The 27,003-nt window shown below is 36.3% G+C and overlaps 1 protein-coding gene across 1 annotated transcript; it reads right to left on the reverse strand.

Annotated features, from left to right (window-relative positions):
• Positions 1-1,763: 1,763 nt before the first annotated feature.
• RNF212 (ring finger protein 212) lies at positions 1,764-24,184 on the reverse strand. The gene is made up of 12 exons (XM_009934799.2): positions 24,073-24,184; positions 22,423-22,484; positions 18,248-18,322; positions 15,586-15,642; positions 12,436-12,494; positions 10,672-10,736; positions 10,513-10,582; positions 9,608-9,653; positions 8,186-8,249; positions 5,146-5,218; positions 4,215-4,411; positions 1,764-1,801 (listed from the first exon to the last, which is right to left on the reverse strand). Exons 1-12 carry the CDS (start codon positions 24,182-24,184, stop codon positions 1,764-1,766), a joined length of 918 nt encoding a protein of 305 aa, XP_009933101.2.
• Positions 24,185-27,003: the final 2,819 nt, after the last annotated feature.

The following is a 27,003-nucleotide window of genomic DNA, read 5'->3' on the forward strand; positions in this document are numbered from 1 at the left end:
CCACAACTCTGCAGCTTTATCAGCTGCACATTTTGCCTTCGTTCATAACTGTTCAATTGACAAGGGCAGGGGGGTGGGGAGGGAGAGAGGACAGAGAAGCAAAACTAATAAAACCCAGATATTTCTCTTGATTGTAGAATGTAACTTTCAGCAATTATAAAAGCTATAGTATGACCTTGCAGACTTGGATGATGACTCTGCAGTGCAATAAAATAGAAATCAGAAAGAATACCATCTTGTAATCCAGACAAACAGAAAACTATTGGGGCAAAATTAATGTGGAAGCTGGCAATCATACTTTACTAGCTTAATTTTTCAAGCTATTCTAGCTCATCTGGAACTAAGGGAGAGCAGGAATTTTAAAAAGTCACACCATGCTCCTTTACTTGTATATGTCTGTGGTACGTAAAAATGAATATTTCAAAAGGAAGTTTGCTTGAAAGGAAATTTACTTAGAAATCCCATCTAAAATTTGAGGTATAAAAATATTAGGGAGGAGAAAACACACATTTTCCCATGGTAAAAAACTAAAAGCAGTTTTACATTGAAATAAGGGAAATGTGAAACTTAAAATTTATCATGGAAGCCCCTGCTCTAGAGATGTTCACAAAACAGGTGTTTCTCCACCTATTTTACTCTCATTCAAGGAGCACACTTGCTATTTAAAACTCCTTGCAGTACCTAGCTAGGGAGACAATGCAAGAAGGATGAAATCAAATTCAGAGATACTAAGAACAATCATTCACTCTTCTGTATTTTAGATGAACTAACATTTCGTCTCAGCATCACAAAAAACTTCTTTATACTCCTCTTCCTGTTCTAACTTTTTCTTTAGCCAAGCAAAACATTTCAACCCAAAAGAAATTTCTCATTTACTCAGGGGACTTTATCTCAAAAAAACAGCTTTTAGTTTTATTATTTTTAAAATAGACCAGGTAAAGTTAGGGCCAAAACAAGACAAAATAAAGGTGCATGTTTGATGACCCAGTCATACCACAATTTTGCCAGACATACCTAGTAAAGGTGGGAATTTCAACTTAAGATTTATTCTCAAAAAATATTTACCAAAAGAAAAAGGTTGCATTCTGGCACCTGTCTTTCAGAGTCTTTGGTTGCTATTCTTGTGTGAGAGTAAAGGTAGTCTCCACTGTGTCTTGTCTCTCCATCTCAGTTCCCCTATTTTATTCCATTTTTAGGAAGAAATCATTGCTACCTAAATCACATGGTAAACTTCTTGCACTGTGGACTAGACAGCGTATTATGAGCTCAGCAGAGTCTGCTAGAAAGTAATATCCTGCAGACCTTATCCCTTTCAACAGTGCAAACAGAAAGTGATCTGTTGAGTAAGAAACAAAATTTGGGATTTTGGAATCAAAAATCTATAAATCAATGTTTTTTTCAGGACTGGAGCTCATCTCCAATACTCTGCAGGTGCAAACATTTAAAAATAGAGTTCTGCTGCAGCTCAATGTATTCACAACAAAAAATGCTCATTAAATATATAATCATGTTTTGTCTTAATTAAAGTCTGTTTATTTATACATTTTAAGCTAAAATTTCTAAAAACAGTGAGACGATTTTGTACTCCTGTTTAAAACTACAGTAGATGTTAGTCAACAAGATTGATGATGTTTTAAATACATTATTAATGCTGAATAGTTAAATGTTTTATGTCAATTTGACATTTTATAGAAATTACAAATACTTTGGTACACAAAGACTGTGTAGGGCTTCTCCAGATGCTTATTGACCAAAATATTTGCTTATCTTTCTGTTGAACGTCCTCCAAAATTAGTCGATCCTGGAATAAGAATACAAGTACAAACAGAAAAAAAATCAGTAAGATTAAGGGAAGATTATTTTGGTAACTTATTTAAGAAAAAGAGAAAGTGAAAATTATCAAAAATTTAAAATAAAACCCATACATCTTGATGAGAACTTTTGTATCGTTCTTCCTATGACTCTAAATATGCTCCTTTATATCTATGTAAAAGAATTAGGTTTCTCTTTCCGTAAAAGCATTTTTGTCATATTTCAATTTTAGCTACACAAGTGAATGTCCAAAGCATTGTTCTGCATATGAACTGCAATGAACTTGTAAATGTATAGCTCAAAGAAGACTAATACTTAAGTTCAATATAGCTGCTTTTTCTTTAACTTCCATTTCTACTGCATTATTTACAGATACTATCAGGCTCACGCATTATTTCACATGCGATGTCACTGTCCAGAAATTCCACAAGAAAAACAACTACGATGTAAGCTTCCACAAGCTATAAGCATTCATAACTTCAGTATGAGGGAGTTTCTTAAAATATCTTTGTTTTGGTTTCATGAAGTTTCTTGAACTCCGAACTACTTGGGATGTGCCACTCTTGGAATACAAAGGTCACATTCATTAACATTGACTGCAAAATTCTTTATAGCTGAATTATCCTTTTGGTGTAAATATCAAAGATTTCACTTGCGATGTAAACTCTGCAGTATGAAGTAATAATTTTCTAAGAAGTGATTCATCAGGGTGCTAGATAATCTCATCCAGGCTCCCTTTCCTGCAAAAGGTTGGACCAGATGATCTTTCAAAGTGTCCTCCAACATGGGCTGCTCTATGATTCTACGATTCTATGATTTTATGAATTAATCTGCCCCAGTGCAATCCCTGCCTACACCCCTGATATATATGCAGCTACTTTTTCTAGTTTTATGATGCACTCAACAAATAACACCCCAGACTATCTCCCATTTTACTGTCACTTGCAGACACTTATGTGGGTGTCTTCATACCTAGATCTGTAAGAAATGTGAAGCTGAGACAGAAAATTTGGCAAATAAGAGAATAGTACTAGGACTGAAAAAATCATGGGATTGGGAAGATTACTGCCAAAGTCTGCAACAGGGTAATAGGTAAGAAATTAAGTCAGTATCATACAGAATATGGGAAAAATTGCCAGCAACTAATAATCCTAAATATCATCTAAACCTTTCCTTCCAAACTGTGAAAAAGGAGAGCATGTGACAGAGAAATACAATTAAATAAATAATAATAATAAAAATGAAAGACTAGAGAATGCTTTTGTCTTCTTTAATTTTCTCTTCATTTCCTTATTTTTTGCTTTTTTGTTGGTTCCATTTGCTGTAACTGTCCAGTGCATCTCTTCTCTACTTTTCTTGCTTCACAGGAAGAAGAGCCTTTGCTGTCCTCTCTTCTTTTCCTTTGGTCCATCTTGGTTCCTCTTTCACACTAATATTCTGCATTCTTATCTCCATTCTTCCTAAATTCTTTAATCTGCTTCCTCTATAGCATTTGTCCTGTCCCATGCACTGTTCTGATCTCCTTTTCTACTCCCAACCCTTTTAACACCCTCACCTTTTTTTCTGTTCCTTAACATATCTTTCTTCCGCTTTTCTGTCTAATCATCTGCTCATTCCCTATCCATTGTTCATCTTCAGAATGAGTTCAGTCTTTTGTTCATTTCCATTAATAGCTGCTAGTTCCTAATCACCTGGTGACCACTATTTCACCCTTACTCTCAGAATACTGCAGTTTCCTTTTATGTTTGGTTTTTCTCTGCTGGACACAGTGAGATGTCAACTGTCACCCGCTTTCTACAACATGCCATTCAGTCCTATAGGAACTATCTCCCATTCATTCTTTTCATTCTAGACATTTTTTTCCTTCTTTCCCCTGTGTCAGCTCCGTTATTCTGCTTTATTGAAGTACTCCTGTTGACTATCTCAGTCTTGCTATGACTCCCACTGAGTTCACTGCACTTCCTTCACTCATGTTTTTCTTTTCGCTACTCCTTACTTGAGATTTGTTGCAAGATTAGTTTTTGCCAAATTGTTATATGCTTTGCATTATTTTGAACTGGTATTTTTTTCTAGAAAACAATTATGGACATTATCAGATTTAGACCTCTGCTAAAAGATCATTCTGAGGTGAAGCAAGAACACATTTTCACAGCAGATATTATATTGCACAGAAGACTAAGGCAAAATACTGATCATAAACATCAACATTTTTCATATTTTGCTGATAGCCTACTTCCAACTTTGACATATCATTTCAATAGCAACAATATCATTTTTGTGTCGCTTAATTTATTGCTTATTTACTATTCTCCAGTAAATAAGTAATAAGTATATGTTATGCTGAAAATTTTTCAGGAAGTGTTGATTTTATATGATGTTTTGATTTTATAAAATACACTTGCCTAAATGTTGTCTTTGCAGAAGTCCAGAGATGGTAATTGGATGTCTTGTTGCAGATGACTGTGGGGAAGGTGATGTTAATGGGTACAACTGAGGGGTTCTGAAATCAGAAGTAGCCCATGATCCCCTTCTACTACTTTGTGATCCAGATGATGATGTAAGTGAGCATCCACTATGTGGTAGTCTTATAGGTGTGGATCTGTTAATGAAATTAATTCATGGATATGATTTCAGGCTACTCTCATAGCACAAGAGATTTCAAAAACACTTAAATTCATAGTGCAAGTATTTTAACAGAAAATGCTATAAATTATTGTGTTCTACATATTCCTTATCAGATTTTTACTTCTTTAAGATTTTTAGATATTTTAAAAAGCAGAAGGACAAAACAAATAATATGAGAATCAGAGGTGGATAAAAACAAATATTTTGTTACATATGTTTAAAATTTGTGCAAGGAAGACATATTTGGCTTAAAGATTATAGAGAACAAGAGGTTACTTTTTCTGGAACCATTTTAAGCTTTTTCTTGATGCTAATAATTCTCACAGTCTGAGACATTTTCCATGTTCAGAGTAAAAACCTGAGACACTTGCCACATGCTACATGTAGATATTCAGGTTATTCAGAGAACAGCTCTTGTTGCATTTTCTTACTATAAAATTACTACCCTTTGTGTAAAAGTATCAGGACTACAGATATTCACAGCTACAGGGACTCAGATTATCTCTGCACATTTTTGAAGAAAGTGATTTCAAAATAAAACCTTCCAACATGAACAGACACATTCATATAGATGATAGCTAGCCTACACAATAACATTTCTTCAGATACAGGATATAACCTTTAAATGTACAGATTAATACAGGCCAGACAAAAGAAATCTCAGTCTCTTATAAGACCCAGTAATATCTTGAAAAAGTATTTAATTACCTTGTCAACCCTGCTCTATTATTTTGACTTGACATTATTCCAGATGACTGAGAGCTTCTGCAAGATACACTACCTGTAAGAATTGAAATTTAGAAAACAGAACCAACATGTATTAGTCATTTTATTTAGGAGATAACTTCAAAAACAAAGATTAGTACTTTAATTGCTTTATGTGGGACAATTCCATGATCAGTTTATTCAAAAATTTGAAATGGTGCACAATTACAATAGACAATGAAAGATGAGGAATTGGCTGACAAAATAAAGACAGAATCACAGAATCACAGAATCACAGAATGGTAGGGGTTGGAAGGGACCTCTGTGGATCATCTAGTCCAACCCTCCTGCTGAAGCAGGGTCACCTACAGCAGGCTGCACAGGATCTTGTCCAGGCAGGGCTTGAATACCTCCAGAGAAGGAGACTCCACAACCTCCCTGGGCAGCCTGTTCCAATGCTCCGTCACCCTCAGAGGGAAGAAGTTCTTCCTCATGTTCAGATGGAACTTCCTGTGATTCAGTTTGTGCCCGTTGCCCCTTGTCCTGTCGCTGGGCACCACTGAAAAGAGTCTGGCCCCATCCTCCTGACACCCACCCTGCAGATATTTATAAGCATTTATTAGGTCCCCTCGCAGCCTTCTCTTCTTCAGGCTGAACAAGCCCAGCTCCCTCAGCCTTTCCTCCTAGGAGAGATGCTCCAGTCCCCTCATCATCCTTGTAGCCCTCCGCTGGACCCTCTCCAGTAGCTCCTCATCCTTCTTGTACTGGGGAGCCCAGAACTGGACACAGGACTCCAGATGGGGCCTCACCAGGGCAGAGTAGAGGCGGAGGAGAACCTCCCTCGACCTGCTGGCCACACTCCTCTTAATGCACCCCAAGATCCCATTGGCCTTCTTGGCAACCAGGGCACACTGCTGGCTCATGGTCAACCTGTTGTCCACCAGCACTCCCAGGTCCCTCTCCACAGAGCTGCTCTCCAGCAGGTCCACCCCAAGCCTGTACTGGTTGTTCCCTCCCAGGTGCAGGACCCTGTACTTGCCCTTGTTGAACCTCATCAGCTTCCTCTGCGCCCAACTCTCCAGCCTGTCCAGGTCATGCTGAATGGCAGCACAGCCTTCTGGTGTATCTACCACTCCTCCCAGTTTTGTGTCGTCAGCAAACTTGCTGAGGGTACACTCTAACTCTTCATCCAGGTCATTGATAAAGAACTTGAACAAGACTGGGCCAAGTACAGACCCCTGGGGGACACCACTAGTTACCAGCCTCCAACTAGACACAGTGCCACTGATGACAACCCTCTGAGCTCTGCAATTCAGCCAGTTCTCAATCCACCTCACTGTCCACTCATCCAGCCCACAATTCCTGAGCTTCCCTAGGAGGATGTTGTGGGAGACCGTGTCGAAAGCCTTGCTGAAGTCTAGGTAGACAACATCCATGGCTCTCCCCTCATCTACCCAGTCAGTCATGCCATCGTAGAAAGCTATCAGATTGGTCAGGCATCATTTTCCTTTGGTGAATCCATGCTGACTACTCCTGATAACCTTCTTTTCCTCCACTTGCTTCATGATGACCTCCAGGATAAGCTGGAGAAAGGATTCAAATAGGCCTAAAAATTAATAATGTGCTTTTACACAATTATTAATAATCAGTAGATTAATCCTACATAGAGTTTGGCTGTCACAAAAACATCATATTGCACCATTCCTGCAAATCTTTTTCTAGTTAAACATATATATGTTGGTTTCTTTCACCTTCTCTCATTTATCAGACTACTATTAGACTATCAAGATAGCCCTGCTGAGGTGCTCCAGTTCTTCAGCTATTCTTTTTTGCACCGTCTATCTGTGACAAGAAGACTTTCTCTAGTACACACTTGCCCTTACTTTTGCAAGCACACTTTGATTCATTCAACTTTGTCCACTGCAAAGCTTTATGGGTTGATTCTGAAACATGCTGAACACATAACTGTTCTACATATAATTTTACTGTCTAATTAAATGTCTATTTATATTTAGACACAATAAAAAAAGTTAACCTCAATTCTCGCTATCTTGTTGTCCATAAATTTATAGGCAAGCATGCATTTAGGTAGGATCTGAACATACAAATCAACGTAACATAGAAAAAGAAATTTCTTCTTCTTCATTATAATTGCATTGCAGTTGCATTTGTCTTTATTTTGGGATGTTTACTCCATACAAAAACATAGGAGTGCTAAAAGCTCCTTATGTGGCTGGAGGTGGATTCTATTAACTGCTGAAGCCAGGTGAAAGACTGCCTGTGAATGGACTGTTACAGAAACATGGTGAAAGTAAAACCAGGAATGGGAGGGACACTTGAATGTTAGACCCACAGAGCATTAGGAATTCTGAGAGACTCCTCACAAATAAACAGTCTTCAAGCAGTAATTTCAATAAGCTGTTATTCGTGTCTTATTTACATCAGAGTGTTACCCAAGATGTGCAACAGCCCAGGAATGAAAGGAAGTACAGGCAGGCAAAATGAGTTAGATATTATTACAGTGATATTGTGGGAGAAAAAAAGAACCTTTCTGAAGAAATTCTTGATCTCAACTTTACTACCTTGCTTTTTTTATTAAATACTGTTGTAACTTCCACCTAGTTTCCCCTTTTTCTTCATGTGATATTTAACATGACATTATGGGCAATATTAACTCTGGTAACTAAACAAATGAAATTATGAAGGTTACTAGAAGGTCAACAACATATAACGCAAGTATGCCTGTTCTGTTCAACCATACACGCCACTACGGTATTTTCTTTGCAACAGTTCACTATGATTGCTCAGCAAAAATAATTCTGATTACAAGTAATTATTTGTACAGAGTAGGTCAGTACTAGAAAGACTTACTTCATTTTTCATTTTTAACCATTTCCCATGTGCTGGATCGACATCTACATGAGAAGTTCCTTATACCTCAACACAATTCAGGTTTGCTTAGTGAATTTCTAATGTATGGATTTTAATTTATTAATCCTCTTCACACAAATGTTATCCAATTACAAACTTTATTTTTACTCACCCATACGTCCATCTTGTGGTGGAGTTATTAATGATAATCTCATTGGACCAGTCGGTGTCTCAAGCTAAATGAATGGTAAGGCATTAATTACAGTATAGTAAGTATGTTAATAATTAAGGTATTTTAAACAATAGTGTCACATTTTTGAGGTCTATAAAGCCTGCAGATTTCTGGCGCTCTCTGCTGCCAGTTTTGTTCATAGCACTAAAATGCAAAACCTCAGAATTAAGTTACTGTTTTTAGAGATCTAGGGGGCAGGAGGGAAAGTACGTATTTTAGTTTTATTTCAAGAAGTCCCCTCTGTCACATTCAGATAAGAAAAATTTCAGACACTTACATCATCTTCTGTGCTGAGATTCCATTCTTAAGCTAGCATCTCTTCCTGGATGTTACCACTCCTATCAGAATACTAATACCGTGCAAAGTTCCTGCCTGCATTCTCATCTTAGAGATGTCATTCAAAGCTTGCAATTCCCTACTTAAATATTAGGTTCTAACATTGCTTTCAGACCATTGACTTCTATACCTAGCTTTTTCTTAACATGTGAAGATACTATATACAAGTTGATGCCCCTAAGTATAGACAGAAAAAAGATCACCTGATCAAGCAGCAAGGAAAATTGATTATGAAAGGTGAAATATAGTAAATGGCTTTATATGTGGCTTAAAAAAAACCTTTATCCATCATCAGTGAAATTAATGTTTTGAAAATCAGTGTGATGTGAAGAGTGTTAAGTGATTCACCTCTTGTAATTTAAAACATCTGCAACGACAGCATTTACATCCCACCTGATCCCCCAAAATTCCCCTTATGGTGAAGGAGGAGAAACAGAAATGACACCAGTAAGTTTCCTTTAGCATGAGAAGAATCACACATACTACTCCATGGGTTATACCTATGAATATAGGTCTATCTACGGATATAACCAGTCTATAGGCTATAAAGGAAATTCTGAAATGCTAGCACAGATCTGCACTGCAGACATCTACATGAGATCTGCTGAAGTTGGAAATCTGACATATATTTCCATTCCTTCATATATTAGAACTTAAATTTTATTGCAACTCTCAGTTTTATACATTAGCAACATTTATTTTGGAAACAGTTACAATTTTTATGGTATAAACATACCCTGATTTCAAGAATTTGCCATTTAATTTAGCATCAGAAGTTTAAAAGCCTGTACATGGCATATGGAGAATATAATTCTGGAAATCAATGTTGTAATTTATTTCCTTTTGGTTCCTTTTCAGGGAGTATCTGACTTCTGCTAAGCATCAAGCATAGCTGAAATCAGCATGTACATAAGAACTGTTTTCAAGGGGGACATATCCTATTTTTTGCGGTATTAATTGTAGGTGAAATCATAAGCATATATACGTATATATACACATATATACAAATGTATAAAAACCACTTACTTTCCTCATTGGTGAAGGTACAGAATCAATCTCCATTGACTCCATTCTTACAACAAAGGTCAAAATAAGTATGACATTGTAAGAAAAATAACACATTCATTATAATGACTAAAAATACATTGTATTCTCACATTAAATTTGACTAATAATGGAAAAACACAATGCATAAAGCATAACACATATGAGTGTTTAGGACTTGTTCCAAAAGCCACTAGCAGTAAGAAAAATCTATCAATTGATTCTAGGCTTTGGTTTAGAAATGCACAAAGTTATTTTATGATTAGCGTTGTTAGTCTTGTATTTAAGTTAGAATAAATATGCATATTTGTATATTCATTACTTGTCTCCTCAGCAAGCGCATTCTGAAATGTTATTTTTTTAAAAAAACAAATTCACAATCACAGGTATAAAAATCTTTTAGCTTGAGCAAGCTGTGTATTCAATTTATTTAAAATTTAACAAGCCTTACCAGAGTTCACTGCATCTAACTTCAGACAACCACAATGTACCTATAGGTGTCTGTACAAGTCATTTAGTTTTTCACTACAGTCAGTGGGAAGCATTCCTCACTAATTGATCAATCTATCTATCTACCTATGTATCTATCTATGTGTCTGTCTATCTATCCATCTATCTATCCAGAAAGTCTTTAGAATGAGATGAATCATGCCTTAGATTTATTTCCACTGAGTATAAAGGCAGTCTATACAAGCAGTTATTATGTACACTTGGACAGATAACATCCTCCCCAGTTCTTTCATACTTACAAGTTTGCAGAAACGAAACACAAAATCAGAAAATATACTTATTTTAAACTCACTACAAAAAAAATGGCTTTGAGTATAAAATATCAGTATGTTGTCACTGTTAAGTTTTGTAACGAAAATTAACAGATTTGTACCTACATTTCAGAAGTAGAAGGATGACTAGGATGAAGAGAACATGAAGAATAACCATTCTGGATTCTTGAAGGAACTAAAGTCATTAATAAATTCAGTATTAGAACATAGCTATATCCAGCAAGATGTATTCCATAGTTAGTGTCATAAACCAACACTTCTTACTGGAAAGTGGATTTCTACTTGTACTGGAAAATGGTAGTTGTGTAGTTTGTTCGGGAGGTTTCATACTGAAGGGGAAACATAAGAAACAACAGATATAAATTGAAAACTGGTTTGGTTAGTTAGTTTGTCTAGCTGGCGAATAAAGCATAAAATCAAAACTTTTTATCTATCAATAGTTGGTTTTAACATGACATTCTATGTCATGAAGCAAAATAACAATCTATTTGATAGACTATTCACTACTTCTCTGTATCATAAAGTCTGTGTTAGTCACTACATGCCTAACAATATCAATTTAGGATAACATTATGGCAAAGTACTTTATGGAACAACAGATGTTAAAATACAACTACTAACTACAATTGAGCCAAAAATCTTCCTGTCAATGTATACATTCCCCAAACTTAAAAAAATCTAGTTATCAACAGAAATGTTGGCATATTTATGCTATTCACCAACTACTATGTAAAACTGATACATTTACCAATAACCAAAAGTAGGAGGAATATGTCTACTGGGCATGCAAGGAGAAGCCCTAGGTCACACTCTTTTGGTAGAACTCTGAAAAATCTGAAATTGAGTAAGAACTCTGTATTTTGTATAACCAAGATGCTGTTTAATCGAGATGCAGACAAGAAAAAAGAGGCAGTGGATAAAAGTATATAAACTATGATAATCCACCACATACATAGTTTCCTTTATATTGTTTTTCTTTCAGTTATCTTATACCAAACAGCATATGAGAGCATAATGCAGTATTATGTACACATCAGAGTCAAAAGTATGCTGAACGAACACAGGCAAGGAATAAAGATCAACAAAATTTGCAATTAAATTGCTGGCTTCATGAACTGGCTTATTAAGATTTCAGCATCCTTGATCACTACATAATGCGCAGTGGATCCCCCTGCACCGGAAGCGTTCAAACCCAGGTTGGACGGGGCTTTGAGCAACCTGGTCTGGTGGAAGGTGTCCCTGCCCATGGCAGGGGGGTTGGAACTAGATGATCTATAAAGTCCCTTCCAACCCAAACCATTCTATGATTCCATGATTTTATAATGATTTAAAAATTATGATATTTTCAAACAAAAAAAATGAATTTAAATTTAATGAACTTAAAATAGTATGGAGTGCCCTTAGGGATCAATAAGAACTTTGGCTTTAAACTGGAAATAAGTAAGATTAAAAGATTAAGGTGTACCAGTCAATGAGCAGGGGGACAACGATCAGCTACCTCTGGGTTATCTTTTTGAAGTGTTTGTGAAAAAAGACTAATTTAAGATGAGTCAAGAAGCTGATTTTACTAGAAAACAGAGATGGTGAGAATCATGTTACAAAACTCCAGTAATTTTGCAAATGGACCAGATACTAGGAAAGCTATCATAATACTTTCCAGGTTGATGCTGGTAAGCCCATTGGAAAAATCACAAACATGTTCATGTAAATGCAAATAAAAATTTTAAAACTGAATATCTATATGATAGAGATTGTTAGAAGTTCATTTTTAGAGTAACTACTGACTTTCATTTTACGATAAAAGTATATCTTCCTAACAGGCTTGATTAATGTGAAGAAAATGGATCTGATGAAAAAAAAATCACTGTTCATATATTTCTGTAAAAATGTGCTGCTTCTATTTATACAACACAATATATAAGAAATACAAACAAAGCATGACTTTTTAATTGTTTTACCAATTACATTTACTGTTGTTTGATTACAAAGACCATTTCACATTTACTTTTGTTGCATTAAACCTCTTACCATTGAATCTGATGCATCTGTTGTGTTACTTTCTTGAGAGATTCTTCCAACTTTACTGTCTGTGAGGCAATCATAGATTTAAACAAAATATGTTTGTGTGATATACAACTTCATTTTCATACAACCAGTATTCTGAAGAGCTGAAAGGCTGTTTTCTATTGGTTTTAATCTTAGATATCATTGCTATTCCAGATTTTTTGGGGCAAGGCTGTAGCTGTTGTATGGATCCATTTAACAGTCAGTCTGAGAAAGATACGCTTCTTTTTGGCAGTTACAGACTTGGTTTGATCTGATCATATTTTGTTAAGTGTGCTGGTAGTATTGGATAAATGAATACTAAGAAAACTGTTTAAAAATAATTAGCTTTTATTTTTCTTCCTCTTTTTGATATTTGACATAAAAGTTATGTTGCATCTAATACAGAATTATCTGGAAAAGATACCAATAACTGTACAAAATACCAAATACCATATTCCCATATTTCTCACTTCAGATTCAAACTTTATTCAGTTCTTTGAGTATCTATCTATTTGTAATAAACTTATGTGAAGAATATTTCCTATTACGTTGTAGACATAAGCAAAAATATCTTCATTATAGAATGTTATGAGCTTGCAAAATTGGAGAGCATTAAGGTCAAGAACATTAGGTCAGCTCCCTAGTAAAGTGGTTTTTTACAGTCTTTCATTACATGATCATACATTGTATTTTATGAAGGATGTAAAAATTTACTCAGTAACCTCGACACTGCATCTGTATTTTATCTTTAATTTCCATGGTGTGACCTTAGTCTTTCATCACTTCACACTATGCATGTTTTGATTTGAAGACAAATTATGAATTCTACTGTTAACTTTTCATGCTTCTCCTCACAATATTATTTGAATCCTTTCATAGTATTACCTGATGCATGTTTATAAAATCATTTCATTTGTGCATTTATTTATCTGCAAAACACACTAAAGACAAAAACTAATTGACATAAAAATCTCATTTTTTGTATTCTTTTTTCTTTTTCCTAATGAATGCTAGGTTTCATTAAGAAAGTGATCACTACAGATGTCAGTAATAATGTACTTTACTCTGTAAGACTGGATCATTTTAAGGCTAAAATTCCTTAAAGAGGCTGAATAACTATGGGACTTTAAATATCTTTGGGTCCTAGCAGAACACAGGGTCTAGACTTGCCAGGAACATTGACATTAACTGCCCACACCACACATCATCATCTGCACCCCAGTATCTGTACAACTCACAGGCACAGTAACAAAGAAGCTTTTATCATATTCAAGGGAGCTGTTGGTTGACAGTAACAAGGATAACATACTAGAAATAAGGAAGGGGACCACAAGGAAGATAGCCAAGGACGAGAATCCAGTTGTGGATTTCTTTATGCAGTACTCTGCCTTTCCCAAAGGCCAAGACCTGCAGAATGGAGAGTGGCAGGAAGAAGTACTTGTGGCAAAGGGTAGATTTGTGCTTCCTCGCCTCCCTGGAGATCATTGCCATTTGCCAAACCATTCATGCTGTAAATCATTCTTGCTCCATCCTTTTCCCACTCACTTTCATCTCAAAGCCAGTGGCAGGAAGATTTAGACAGAGATTATAATCCTGAGTGTGAGCATCTACTCCCACTCTCTCAGGCTGTGTGCCTCTGCCAGCTGTTCTCTAGCCTTCCCCAGCTCCTTCAGACTCCCTCCCAGTAGCCCTAAAAGAAGAACCATTGCTAACTGAAACTCACAGGAAGAAGACAAGTATATCATTGCACAGTTAAACTGTTCTTTTCCTTGCTCATCTCAGCCTCACTCCCAAACCATTTTTCAACTAAAACAGCCTCACCAGTGCTAGCCATACCTGCACATAGGGTGTTTAAGACAATCAGCCTCTTCTGGCTGTGATCCAATGCAAGCAGTTTTAAAATACTAACAAATACACAGAGTGGACAAAACAACAACAAAACCACCCAAAACGTGTGTTTTGAAATAACAACCAACTAAATCTTCAGCTGTTTCCGTACTGTCACATAAACACATTCCTTAGGTTAATCAGCGTCCTCAAATACTTTACAGCCACTGTTAAATGAACATCTCAGCAGTAAATAACTTAGAAACTTACCATCAAAAAGTATCAAAACTCTGCACAGATTCCTTGGAGATAGCATTTCTATTTATGCAAAATTCTATTAAGAGCTTTATTTCATTTTGCCTGTAGTTTCAGTTTTACCATCCGGAGTCAGTATAATGGATTAGAAGGGGGCAGAAAATCAGGATTTCTCCATGGCCTGGCTTTCAAACCAGAAGGACAGGACCTTGAAAGAACTACCAACTCCACAGTACACCAGGACTGATCCCTAAAGGCAGTCATGGAAAACAGGGGAGAATGGGCCACGGAGCACTTAAGATTCCAGGCTGTTCTATCCATGAGAGCCATAGCAGACGCTCTCCTCACACATGAAATAACCAATTGGCCAGCTATAGGAGTTTGCCTCGGTTATTTCATACATGGGGCACCTACCGATGGGTCAATTCGCCAGTATTGCCAAGTGGCTTTAAGTAATATACCTGGCTATGACCTTAGAAATGAATGAAACAGCCAACTATTTTATCAAATACTTAGAAGTAAGTGAGAAATAAAAACAAAATTTTCTTTCCGACCTACTGAGGAAGAGGCATAGTCACAAATTCAGTACCTGTTCTCCACAGAATAATTAAGTCTATTCCTCTTCCCATTGAGCTATCCCTAACTCAGGGTACTAGCCCTTGGTCTTGTTCTCCACTGCTCAAGTTTCTCGTTTAATTTGTCAGTCCTAGTCTTCTTTTCCTCTAGGCTTGTTGTCTGAGTACCACTCTTGCCCAACCTCTTCCACTTTCTCCTCCATACAGTGAATTGGTCTCTTCTCTTCCTAACCTTTGACTCTCAGTTTAATCGTGGTCACCCCACAACTAATATGTTTTATTAAATAATAGCAACCATCATTTATAAAGTCTTCAAATAATTTAAACAACAAAAAACTAGTATTTATAATGACCAAAATGAGGCAATCCTGATAAATTATTCTAAGTATTCCAATAAAAGGTGAATATATTTTCTAAAAATAAACCAAAGTAATAAGGCAAACATAAACAACAAGAAAATAACAATTAGAGTTACCTTTTGTCTCTGGTATGCTAATAAATGTTTACGATGTTTTTCTTGAAATTCTGAAATCTAAAAATAAATACAGTTATATCAAGCTTCACCTAATTACACATATGCAACTTCAGCAAAAAAGTGTTGAGGAACTACTTCACAGTATTCAAATTTTTCTATATTTTAACTTCTCTTCTTCAAATATTCTCAAACAAAACAGTCTAAGTTATTATCACTGATAGAGAAAGTCTTACAAATTTTATTTATTCTAGTATGACCTGCCCTAGGGTTGGTAGATTTATGTCACTGAATTTATGTTTTAACACTCTGTTCAATAACAAGGTAAAGACATTGGAAAGCCAGTTTAGCTGCAGTGTTTCTTATTCATTAGTGCTAAGCAAACACATAAAATTAATGGCAACATAAAAAATAATGTGTCTTACTGGCAATTATAACTTGCCTTGTAAAAATATTCTGCTAATTAAAAAGTAATTGTTAGACACACTGTCTGGTGGTGTGTAAGCACTTCTTGTGTCCAAATGAGGATCATAAACCATGACAGATTAAAAGTAAAAACATACAAAGTAGGCAGGACAAGAGCTTGAGGAACAAATTATAAAAAGCAATAACTTACTAATAAATCTTTCTTCTCACGTGTAAGAAAACAGGGAGAAAAAGTGTAGTGATAGAGACAACTGAGAAGAAACACGCTGAGAAGATGAAGTGATGATCAGACTGAAATGTTTACTTTTTATTCACTATAGAAGGACCTGAGATGCTCCCATTGGATACTCATCAAAGTATCCAAAGTGTCTTCAGAACTGATGGAAGAAACAGCCACTCAGAAAGTAACGGCTCTGAGCTGCCTCCCACCAGTCAGAAATGAGGTCTTGGGTAAAGGAGAAATCTGTAAAAATGTCAATTCGGTGCTCAGTACCAGTCAAAACAGCAAATCAGATCTTCGAAGCAGTTAAAAAGGAATATAATAGGGAACTTCATCATTACACTTTAAAAAATGTATATTACTATATCCTGAGTCTTTTTAACATCTCAGAAAGGTTATAGTACTTCTGGAAATAGCTCAGATTAATCAGAGGTATGTAAGAGTTTCAGTAAAAGAATGACCACATAGAATATGAGTCTTCATGGCCAAATAAAGACAGTTGAAGAAGGGATGCATTAGCAGTCTAAAGCTAATGATTAGCACACATAGCATGCATGGGAATGGTCACTTTTTCCTCTAGAATGGGATTCAAGAGTATCAAATGAAACTAGCAGGTAGCAGGTTAAAAACTGAAAAAGGAAATCATCATCACATAGTGTATAACCTGTGGACTTCCCTCCCATAGTATGTGATATATCGGAAAACAACTTGACAATTACATGGAGGAAAATGTCTACCAAAACCTTTTGAACGCAAAGGCACCAACCCCCCCCTCAAGAAATCCCTGTGTGATAAACCTTTGAAAGCTAGAAGGCTGTTTGGAAGACATATCACTACATGCCAGCCTTGCTCTCATGTGCTTTCCTGCTATTGTGACAGGATATTAGATTAGATAAACCTTTGTGCTAATACAGCACAAGCTGCTCTTACGTCTTCTGATGTTGGTAGAAGTTCTGAACGTACTTTAATGCAGTCACATGTGACTGGTGGTATAGCTGTCTGGATTTGTTCAGTTTACAGAATAACTGCTGATCATCGTACATGCTGTTAAAAAAGTGTTTATGGAAGCACAGAGGAAGGCTTCTTGCTTACCTTCTGTCACCTATGCATCTTAGGAGGAGGAGTGCTGAGGACAGGGACTGTGCTCAGCTGTGGAGAAGTATGTGAAGCATAGAACAGAGCAAAAGTGAATCCATAATCACCTCTGAAGAAAGCAAGTAATCTTCCCTGGGTTACTTTTCTGCTGGATCAGGAAGCTCATCACAAGATCAAGCACCAGCCCAAGGGAGAGAATACAAGATGAAGGCTGCAAGTGGGTTCAGGGAGAATGTACTACTGCAGTTCAATCTTGAGTGGTGGAAACTGCCACTGAATGCTCAGTAAGAGGGGCAAGGATAAGGACAAGTCCCAAAACCAAGCTGAAGAGATGCAGAAAATGAGAAGGCAATGGGCGTTTATTTGTATTTGTTTAAGCCACACTGCTCCTAAAGTTTTGGACTGGAAACTAATCCTGAAGGAAGAGATCCTGCCTGGACTTTCCAGGCGGTAGGGAGGAAATTTACCTTGGAATCATTTATTGCATTTGTCTGAAGAAGGGCAGACCTGTTCTGATTAAAAAAAAAAAAAAAAAAAAGCGCGCGCGTGCATTCAGCTCAGGACTTTAGCTAGCTCAGGTTTTGACTGGGTAACTTTTTACTGCGGTGATTAGGGCACACTATCTGGGCATGTTTACTGTTCTGGCAGATCTAATTTTTCATTGCATGGCATTGAAAGTGATTTTACACCATTAAAATCACCAGACTAGTGGTCCTCAGAGAGAGTTTGGAAACATAAACAGTGACCATGATGAATAATTTATGCTTTCTTAACAGCTTTGAAACTGTGGAATTAGGAAGTAAAGACGGTAACGAGCATACATACATTTTCAAGCATTCACTCATAAATCTTTCCCATTTATACAAAAATCAGTAGAAGTTGCTGATTATTTTAAGGAGTTAAAAACTTTTAAGGCAGATTCACCTGTGTTATTTCTTTTGAATATTTCTTGCATAACGTATCTATTCCCATGAACAGTGATTGAATATCAGGATTTGTCTATCAAGAAAAGAAAGTATACCGAGGTTAACATTTTTATTTGCAAGTTATATTAAGTAAAGCATTTTGTGAAGTGTACCTTAAACTGCTTGATGTATATAAATAAAAAACGAACAGATCAAGAATAGGATGATATGGAAATTGAAAACAAGACCAATTTTATTTAATGCCCTTATTAAGCATCTGGAACGCTTTGTGCCTTTGTTTAAATATATTACACACATATATACTTGCTATAGGTAAGACAATAACAATTTCCAAAGGACATTCAAGGAAGATGTTGTGGTCCCCTGAAAGAGGCATTGCCTTCAGACCAACAGCCAGTTTTCTGGCAGCCCTTTTCTGGGCCATATGGATGCAGCTTATAATCAGTTCTGCTTTAAAGTCCTTTTCTGGAATGGTTCCAATGCTGACTGGGATCCCTTTATATCTGCTGCCTGTTGCACAGCAGAATGCTATCCTAGCATAAGAAAAAAGCCTTAAAATGATAGCTGGATTTCTCAACTGTTTTATGACTGAGAATTTTAATCAGAGATCATGATGTGGCCCCACAAATGGCCATCTGTGCTTTTAGAAAATGCTGAGTAAGTGCTCTGTACCTAAACTGTCATTGTAATAAAGATATGTTGATTATTTATGTAGACAAAGAAATGCTACAAAATGTAAAGTGAATTTCAGAATGATAGTGACATTTGGACATCTATCTAAACCTATAAAGCAATGTAGATAACTTACTTAAGCTTTACTTTAATCCAGAATACGTGTCCTTAATTTAGTCATAAGAAAAACCAAAAAAATACAACCCCAAAATAGTTACACTAGTTATAGTAAGATATTAAAATAGGTATATTACTAAGAACTAATAGTGATCACGTTCCATCTTCTACTGTAACAGTAAACAGGTTTTAAAAATGAGGAACCTAGCAAAAAAAAACCCCTCATCTACCTGTAAACAGTAAACTGGAAGGTTCTCTTTGATATATCATGGCCGTCTAATAGCAGGTAGGTTTACGACTAGGCAAATGTTGAATACAAAAGCAAAAACAATCCCAGCATGCTTAGATGATAAAAGAAGATTGTCCCAGCAAAAAGACATCCTCCTGGTAAGGAACTACCTTTCAAAATCCAATCAAAAAGAGCTGAAACTGTTGCAGGCAAAATGTAAATTAATACCAGAATTACTAAAAAATGTTAAAAAGCTTAAAAATTTGAAAAATTAAAAAAGGTTAACTATTGAAAGAAATAAGAAGTAGGCCACCTGTGAATGAAGCAAGAGTTTTGTAGGCTACTAAGGAAATAGAAAGATAAGTAGTATCACTTAAATTAGAAACATTGCACTGAAATAAAAAAGAATTAGGCTTTGCTCCATTTGGAAATGTACAAATGCATTGAGAGACAATATTTTTACCTACTCCAAAAACAGTATAACAACAGTATACCACTGTTTTTGGAGTAGGTAAAAGTCAAATATAAAAGACTAAATAACAGCTGCTTTTGCCAAACCTATTTTCAATGTGTACTTACATTATATATATTTTAATAATAAAAGGGAACTGAGTCTGATATGTATGAAAAATAACTATGTGAGGACCTAAATTTATAACCTGGATTTGCAACAGATTTATATCTTTTGTTCCTCTTATTCTGACACCGGCTTCTTCGATGTCCTGTGCAGCAATTCGTCTGAGCAAAGATGGCATGCAGTCTGGATACTGTAGAACTGTGCCTCTGGCTGCCAAATGCACTTCTGGTTATTGATGAGCTGTACTTGCACTTCTCTCACCGGGGGAACTAAACAGCTTTTCCTTGCTTTCCCCAACTACTAATTTTTATAGAACTCACAGGAGGAAATTAATTGCATTAGAAACTTCCTCTGCTCTTTTGAATTTAGTTGACATGAGCCAAAGCATTCAAAAACTTCCACAGCGTGAATTGGCAGACTAAGAAAGAGACAAGCAGATAGACAGCACAGTCTAACCTATCTATGGTAATTAGGCAAAGAAAATACAGAGAAGACAATAAAATTTCACCCAGAAAAATTAATATATTCATAAAAATACATTTGGCGTCTTTAAAATATATTCACTGGAGGCAAGGTCTAGAAACTTATGGTGCTAACAAAACGGTGACCTTGGTTTAATAATCTATCAGATCTGAGAAAAATAAAACCTAACCAGCTTCACTGCTGATTTTAAAACTCTTTAAAATAAAAGTTTGTAGAACACTGTTTATATTTTATCTGTTGCAAGGAGGAGTAGCAGATGTTAACATGACATTCTGAAAAAATGAACAGTGAGATTCTGATTTATCATAACTCTAAACTATCCTCTGGGAAAAAGCAAGTGGGAATCTTGAGACATAGAAGGAAGATATAAAGGTGACAAGCATGTATTACGGTAAAGCTGAGAATATTTAATGAGTAGATGTTGATTGTCCCAATATACAATTAATGAGGAGTTTTAGCACATTTATAGGACATCCTATGCATTGCGAATTCTTCCATAGCATCAAGCTCATGAAGGTTACCAGGTATATTTCCAGTCAGGTCCCTGAATTATAAAGCTATGACTTTTTTATATGCATCTTTAATTATCATTCCAATCATTTTATCTCTTCTTAATCAAGGCTAAGCAATCATCATTAATGTCTTTTTTAAAAGAACATGGTAATTTGCTTCCTCCCAGTCCTCCAGAGCAGTGGCAGGTTCCAATGAAGCACCTAATATTTTTGTTAGTATCCCAATCATTGCATTTTTAAATTCCTCCAGTATTTCTGAAGCATATTATCAAGTTCTGTTGAAACGCTGCAATTTAAGGCTGATCAAACTTTAAAATAACCTTTGTATTGAGCAAGGTGTTGGACAAGATGACCTGCAGAGGTCATCAATTATTCTGTGACTGAATCTAATAGCAAAACTTGCAGTCAGGCTAGGCTGATATTGAAAGCTCATTAAAATACCTCTTTCAGAAGTCTGAAAAGAGAGGCTTTTTTGATTTTTTTTCTTTTAATCTGATTACTGTGCGCATTGTTCCTTTGTATTATGTTTGCATTCTGTTGTTTTGCTGTAATTTCTTTGTTTTCGTTTCATTGCCTTCTTCATCCTGTTGCAATTCTGCAGGATTCTGTGTTTACTAATATGAAATATAGCGTAACAGTTTTTGACTTTTTTGTATACAGTATGTACAAACAGAGATTTCTGTATTTAGATATACATCAGCTCAGTTCTATACGTATCTAGAGAAATCATGCCGTCCTTCAAGGTCACTGCTTCAGAGTTAGTCCCAGATTGTCTTCTGTTTCATATACATGATGGCCTCATAGCCTTGTAGGAATTTATGTGTTGATCATATTGAATGTTCTTAGTATTTTTATTCTATCATTATAAGGCAGGCTTGTCTCTTAGGTAGGCATCAGTCTAGGAAAATATGTTTTCATAACCCATTTTGGAAATCAGCTAAGCAGAAGATGGTTCTTGGGAGAAACAGGAAAATTAAATCTTTCTCATGCTTTCTCAAGAAAGGGAATTAGAAGCTGGTAATTGTCTAGTGAATAACAAGAATTCCCAACAATATTTCAGATCCTCTCTTAATCACATGGCCATGAGGAAAGTAGTTAAGCTTAAGAGAAAATGGGGAAATAAACCCAACATACCTGAAAACATCGATGCACTGCCATGCAGAATTTTGATTTAGCCGATTAAGTGAAATAATTCACTTAATTGAATTATATATATTTTATAGACTTAAAATAAAGTCTGCTTCCTCTGATGTACAAATGTCAAAGTCAGTAAACATTTTTACACATTTTGAAAGTAGTTACTGATGTTACACAGTAGTCAGTCACCTTTCTGGAAAAGCTTGTAGTGATTTACAGTCCAGCAGAATCTGAAAACCTAAAGAGTCTCCACAGGCTTTTACATGAAGAAATCCACAAAACTAAAGGCTGTGCAGTGTGTAAGTATCTAAGTCTACCAATCTATCATCAGTAAATATTCATGTCACAGTTGCCAAATAAAACAGAAATATTTTATAATCTACAGAACATAGCTGTTAAGCAAACTACAGATCAATGTAATACCACAATACTAAAGCTTCATTTACCTGTTTTGAAAGAAATAATGTACGACAAGGAGTTCTACAGATCAAACATTCATCTTTTTTGCCTGTAAGGTAAAGACATATTTAAAATATACATCAAACTCAATAGATATTATATACATTTTTAATAGAATTTGATGTTAAATCTTTGTTTGTAGCTTGTGGAAGGAATCTGAAGATTCTACAAAAAATGCAAATAAACATGAATACAGAATTTGATTCTACTAACATTACACACAGTTGCACAGGAAAACGTGTGTGAACGTCATCAGGTTTTACTCCTGCAAATAAGTGTTCATGTAAATGATTTTATGAATATCATTAGTGTCACTGAATGCAGATGACTCTTAGCTCTTTTGATTTAAATAGGACTATGTGCCTAGTTTAATTAAATGTATGCTTAAGTGCACTAATGAGTTAGAGTCAACTAGATATATGACTCTTTAGATTGGGACCGAGTCTGTCTCTCTTGATAAAATATACAAAACCTTAACTTCAAAGAATTAATAATTTTACCTTGTGAATTTTTCCAGTGAAAAATTCATCACTTCACTTTTTAAAACTTTATCATTTTTTAAAATGTCTCTGAATATTTGCAAGTCTATTAGCAAATATTTCTAGTAAACACATACGACTATATTTAGAATTGATAATTTTATGAACTGCTTTCTTTCTAAGGATTCAGAGGATCAATATTTATAAATATCATCAAAAAATAAATACATTTTAAATCTGACATTATCTTTACTATTGAATTCACAGCAAACAAATATATAATGTCTCAGGTTTTTTTCTGCCAAACAATATTAATAGCAGGAAGAAAAGCTGTTGTTCAGGTTCTAGAAGCCTGTAAGTTGTATTTAGAGGCCGCATCTTACGATCCTGTCTCCTCAACAGCAACACTGTGAAAATCTTTAGTCAATAGCTTTTAATTCTGAGATACAGATTGATCATTTATTCTGTGTGCCCTAGTAAAAAACAGGTCAAAGAGGAAAACATTGATATTTGTCTGTTATTTTTTTCTTTTGAAAAGCAACTTCCTTACTCTGCCATCTTTTCCACAGATCTTCACCTAAGCGCATCACAGGAGGCCCAGAACTTTACTTCGTAATTGCACACAACACACAAGACAGCACTTCCATTTCTCCTAAGGCTGCTGCAAACTTTCCAGTGTTACAGTGACAATACTGAGATTTAAAGCATCTTAAGACTATTAGCAAAACCTGCCCTAAACAAATCCTATGCTTTGTAAATTGCTTTTTCACTAACAAAAAAGCACACCCTTTCAAAATCAGAAGAGCAGACTGCCACCTTGTATTTTTTATAATGCAAGCATGGATCATAAGCATCGAGACAACTTTTATTAAAGCTTCCAGTTTTCAGTGTCTAAGGCTTGTTCCCAAAGCCACGTTGCTCCAGCCAGATTCACCTGGCAGCAGACACAGGTGGTTTTTTTACTGTTTCAAGAAAATCAATAACAAGAATTGAAAAGGTTTGTCCATAACATTAGGCTGACTGAAAGAAAAGCTCAGGCCTTTCTTTTTTCCACAGCAAGTCAGAAATGCTAAGAGTTCAGCTAAATGCATGCACACTGGCACTGCCTGACCCGCTGAAGCAGAGGGCCGAGCCACCCACGCCTGCAGCAGCCATTACCTTTTTGGAGGCAGATCTCACAGATAACGTGCCCGCAGCTGGTGAGGCTGAACCGCGGGGTGGGCTTGCGGGGCTCACAGAAGCAGACGTTGCAAAAGACCTGGACTGCCATGGGGCGGAGGATCAGGAGGGCCCGGCAGGGAGCAGGTGGCTGAGGCAGAAGCCGACCTTCCTTGCCGTCCCCGGGAAGAGGCCTACAAGCCTCGCTCCGCCATGTTCCTCTGCTCTGAGGCAGCGCCGCGCCCTGAGGTGAGGGGTGGCTGCGCCCCTCCCCGACCCGGGGGGGCCAGGGGCTGCAGAGTTTGACCCTCACACCTCTAAAAAAGGGTTTTATTCTGGCCTCTCACTACCAAACTGGAGAGGGAGCCCACACAGGGGATCCTCTCTGAGAGATTTTCCCCTCCCTTCACCAGGTGTGGGCAGCAGAACTGGACCAGCGAGCAGGGCTGCAGGCAGGGACTTTGCCATGAGCCCTGTCCTCCTCACAGCAGCGGCCACGCAGCAGGAGCTGCCATCAGGGCAGCAGGTGTGTGGAATATGGTAGTGGCTTTTCACTCTTTTAAATGCAGGAATCTGGGAAGGTTATTAATTTACTGTTGCAGGTTTGTTGTTGCTTGTTTCGGTGGGGAAAAATGCAAAACAAGGAGTTTTGATTTTCATATTTTAGACTGAAAAAAACCCAGGGCTTGCTAATTTCTCTTGATGAAAATATTAGGGGAAAATTCCCTTACAGACCTACTTTCGGTGCAGGCTGTAGGTTCGAATATGACAAAGCCACCAACTGCATAGGAGGAACCTCTGGCTTTTAACTTCATAAAGACTAGTGCCCCCATAGTGCTTCCCAAAAGAGCTATGATTCAGTTTCTGCTTTACAGACTTAATTAAAAATCTTGAAGGAGATCGAAATAATTTCATCAAAGCAAAGATATTAAATTATTATTATTATTATTATTATCATAGATAAAGAATGAAGTGCTCCCAAGCTATAGCCAGGGCTCCAAGTCTCAGTGCTGGTTGGACCTAATTAACACAAAGGAACATAATCAGCTCCTTTATAATTTTTGACATGGTGCCTGTCCTTTTGATTTAAAAGCTTAAGTGTGTTGTAAGTGAGATGAGTTAAGTTTGTCACTGGGATGTAGTTAGGAACCATACACTAAATGTCAGCTAAAATCTGAACCACAGCCGTGTAACAGCCCTTTATTAAACCTTTATTAAACTTTCTTCTTGGACTTCATTTGCCATATGTTTGTATCACATCTTTCCTTCTTTCCCACCACCAAAGATGTTATTATAAGACATATTGTGAGTGAATTACAAGACATATTGTAAAAGTGAATTTAATAACACTTATTTATTGGGCATTTCAAGTGACAACTCTAAAGTCTCAGAATTTTTAAATATAGGACACACCTCAATGAGTAGTTTTGTGAGATTTTATTTTGATTGATTTGGTCTGGAGAGCATTGTTTTTTGTCTCTGCTTTGTGTCAACTTTATGGGTTCTCACGTACTCACAGCTGTATTTTCATTCCCATAGTGTAAATATAAGTGAACTTAAAGGACAATATCATTTTCTTGCTGAAAACAAAAGTTGAGAAGACAGAAAAAAGAAAGCAAGCAGTTCCTTTACAACAATAATTGGTTTACAGATATTTCAGCTTTCACTATCTTTTGGACTAGCGAAGGGTCTGGAAAGACAAGTACGAAGCCAAACCACAATATTCTGCTGTCACCATGCTCTCCAGAAACTTTTTCAAGTTTTATGTTTTCACATATTAGCCAGCTGCTGAAATGGATCATGTTATAACCACCTCCAGCTCCTTACACTACTGCTGCTTTGTCAAGCTAGTTATCTGAATTTTTCACCACAGCTTTTGGCTTGTAATTGCATGATACTATAGCTACTCTGCTAGTTGTACATAAACTAGCTAAATTAAGACATTAAGATATATTCAACCAAGGTGCAATAAGTGAAATGGAAACACACAATTAAGCCAAAAACTGTCTAGTTCTAAGTTCCTTAGACAGTCATGTTATAGTTGCTGAATAACTAAAACAAAAATAGTTCTCCAACACAGAAACCGACTGATGAATTTAGAGTAGGAATAACTTTAAAAAAATAGAGAGAGGCACAAATTCAGTGTTTACCAATAAATCTGTTATTTGGTTTACTTTGTCATACTTCATAAAGACCATAATTTACATAAACAACTGTGTCAGAGGTCTGATCTCAACGCTATAGCCTGATGTTTAGGGCTTCTGTGGAAGTAAAAAGTAAGTAAAATTCCAAATTGTTTGTCTGGGTCTCTCTCTTCCATGGCAATTCCTGCAAACATTGGTCATAATCTTACGGGTGGGCTCCACCATCTCTTAAAACTTTGAATATTTTAAAAGAAAACAGTCACAATTCTATTGGAGTTACACATATATGTCACACATACCTAGGCCAAGTTCAAGACACCCTCACCAAATTATGCACTGCAGGGGATACAGTTGTTTCTCTGCCGACTATGTAAATCTTAGTCAGTCTGAAATGCTGAACTGTTCGTGGTAGTACCAAATAAGATTAACAGGCAAGTAGAGAAGTTTAAAATATTAGTAAACTTTTTTAAGGTTTCTGTTTTAGATTTAACAATCCTGAGTTGAACTTAAATGCTGCCCTAGTCACTGAGTACTTCTTCCAGATATAGCTTTACATCTGTGGAAGGAAAAAAACTGATAAATGATGGGATTCAAGGAGTAAAATGTATGGGGATGTCAGAGGTTGTGATATGGATGCAGAAACCAGAGACAGACTAAGAGTCAGAGTAGAAGATGAGAGAAGCTTGAGAGTTATATACTGCCAATTTTCTCATAGATACAGGGTTTCTTTAAATGTTGGCTGTTACGTGGTGTGCAGTTTTTGAATCTGTGCAAGACTTTACAAGAC

Source organism: Opisthocomus hoazin, chromosome 5 (assembly GCF_030867145.1).
Source record: "Opisthocomus hoazin isolate bOpiHoa1 chromosome 5, bOpiHoa1.hap1, whole genome shotgun sequence".
In the NCBI taxonomy this organism is placed as follows: Eukaryota; Metazoa; Chordata; class Aves; order Opisthocomiformes; family Opisthocomidae; genus Opisthocomus; species Opisthocomus hoazin.

Coding starts and splice junctions, on each gene's coding strand:
- RNF212 (XM_009934799.2), bottom strand. CDS start 24,184: ATGGCAGTCCAGGTCTTTTGCAACGTCTGCTTCTGTGAGCCCCGCAAG. Junction 18,323..22,422: donor CATTATTTCTTTCAAAACAG/GTAAATGAAGCT, acceptor TTTTCTTGATAG/ACAAATCCTGATATTCAATC. Junction 5,219..8,185: donor ACCACAAGATGGACGTATGG/GTGAGTAAAAAT, acceptor CAATTCTTACAG/GTAGTGTATCTTGCAGAAGC.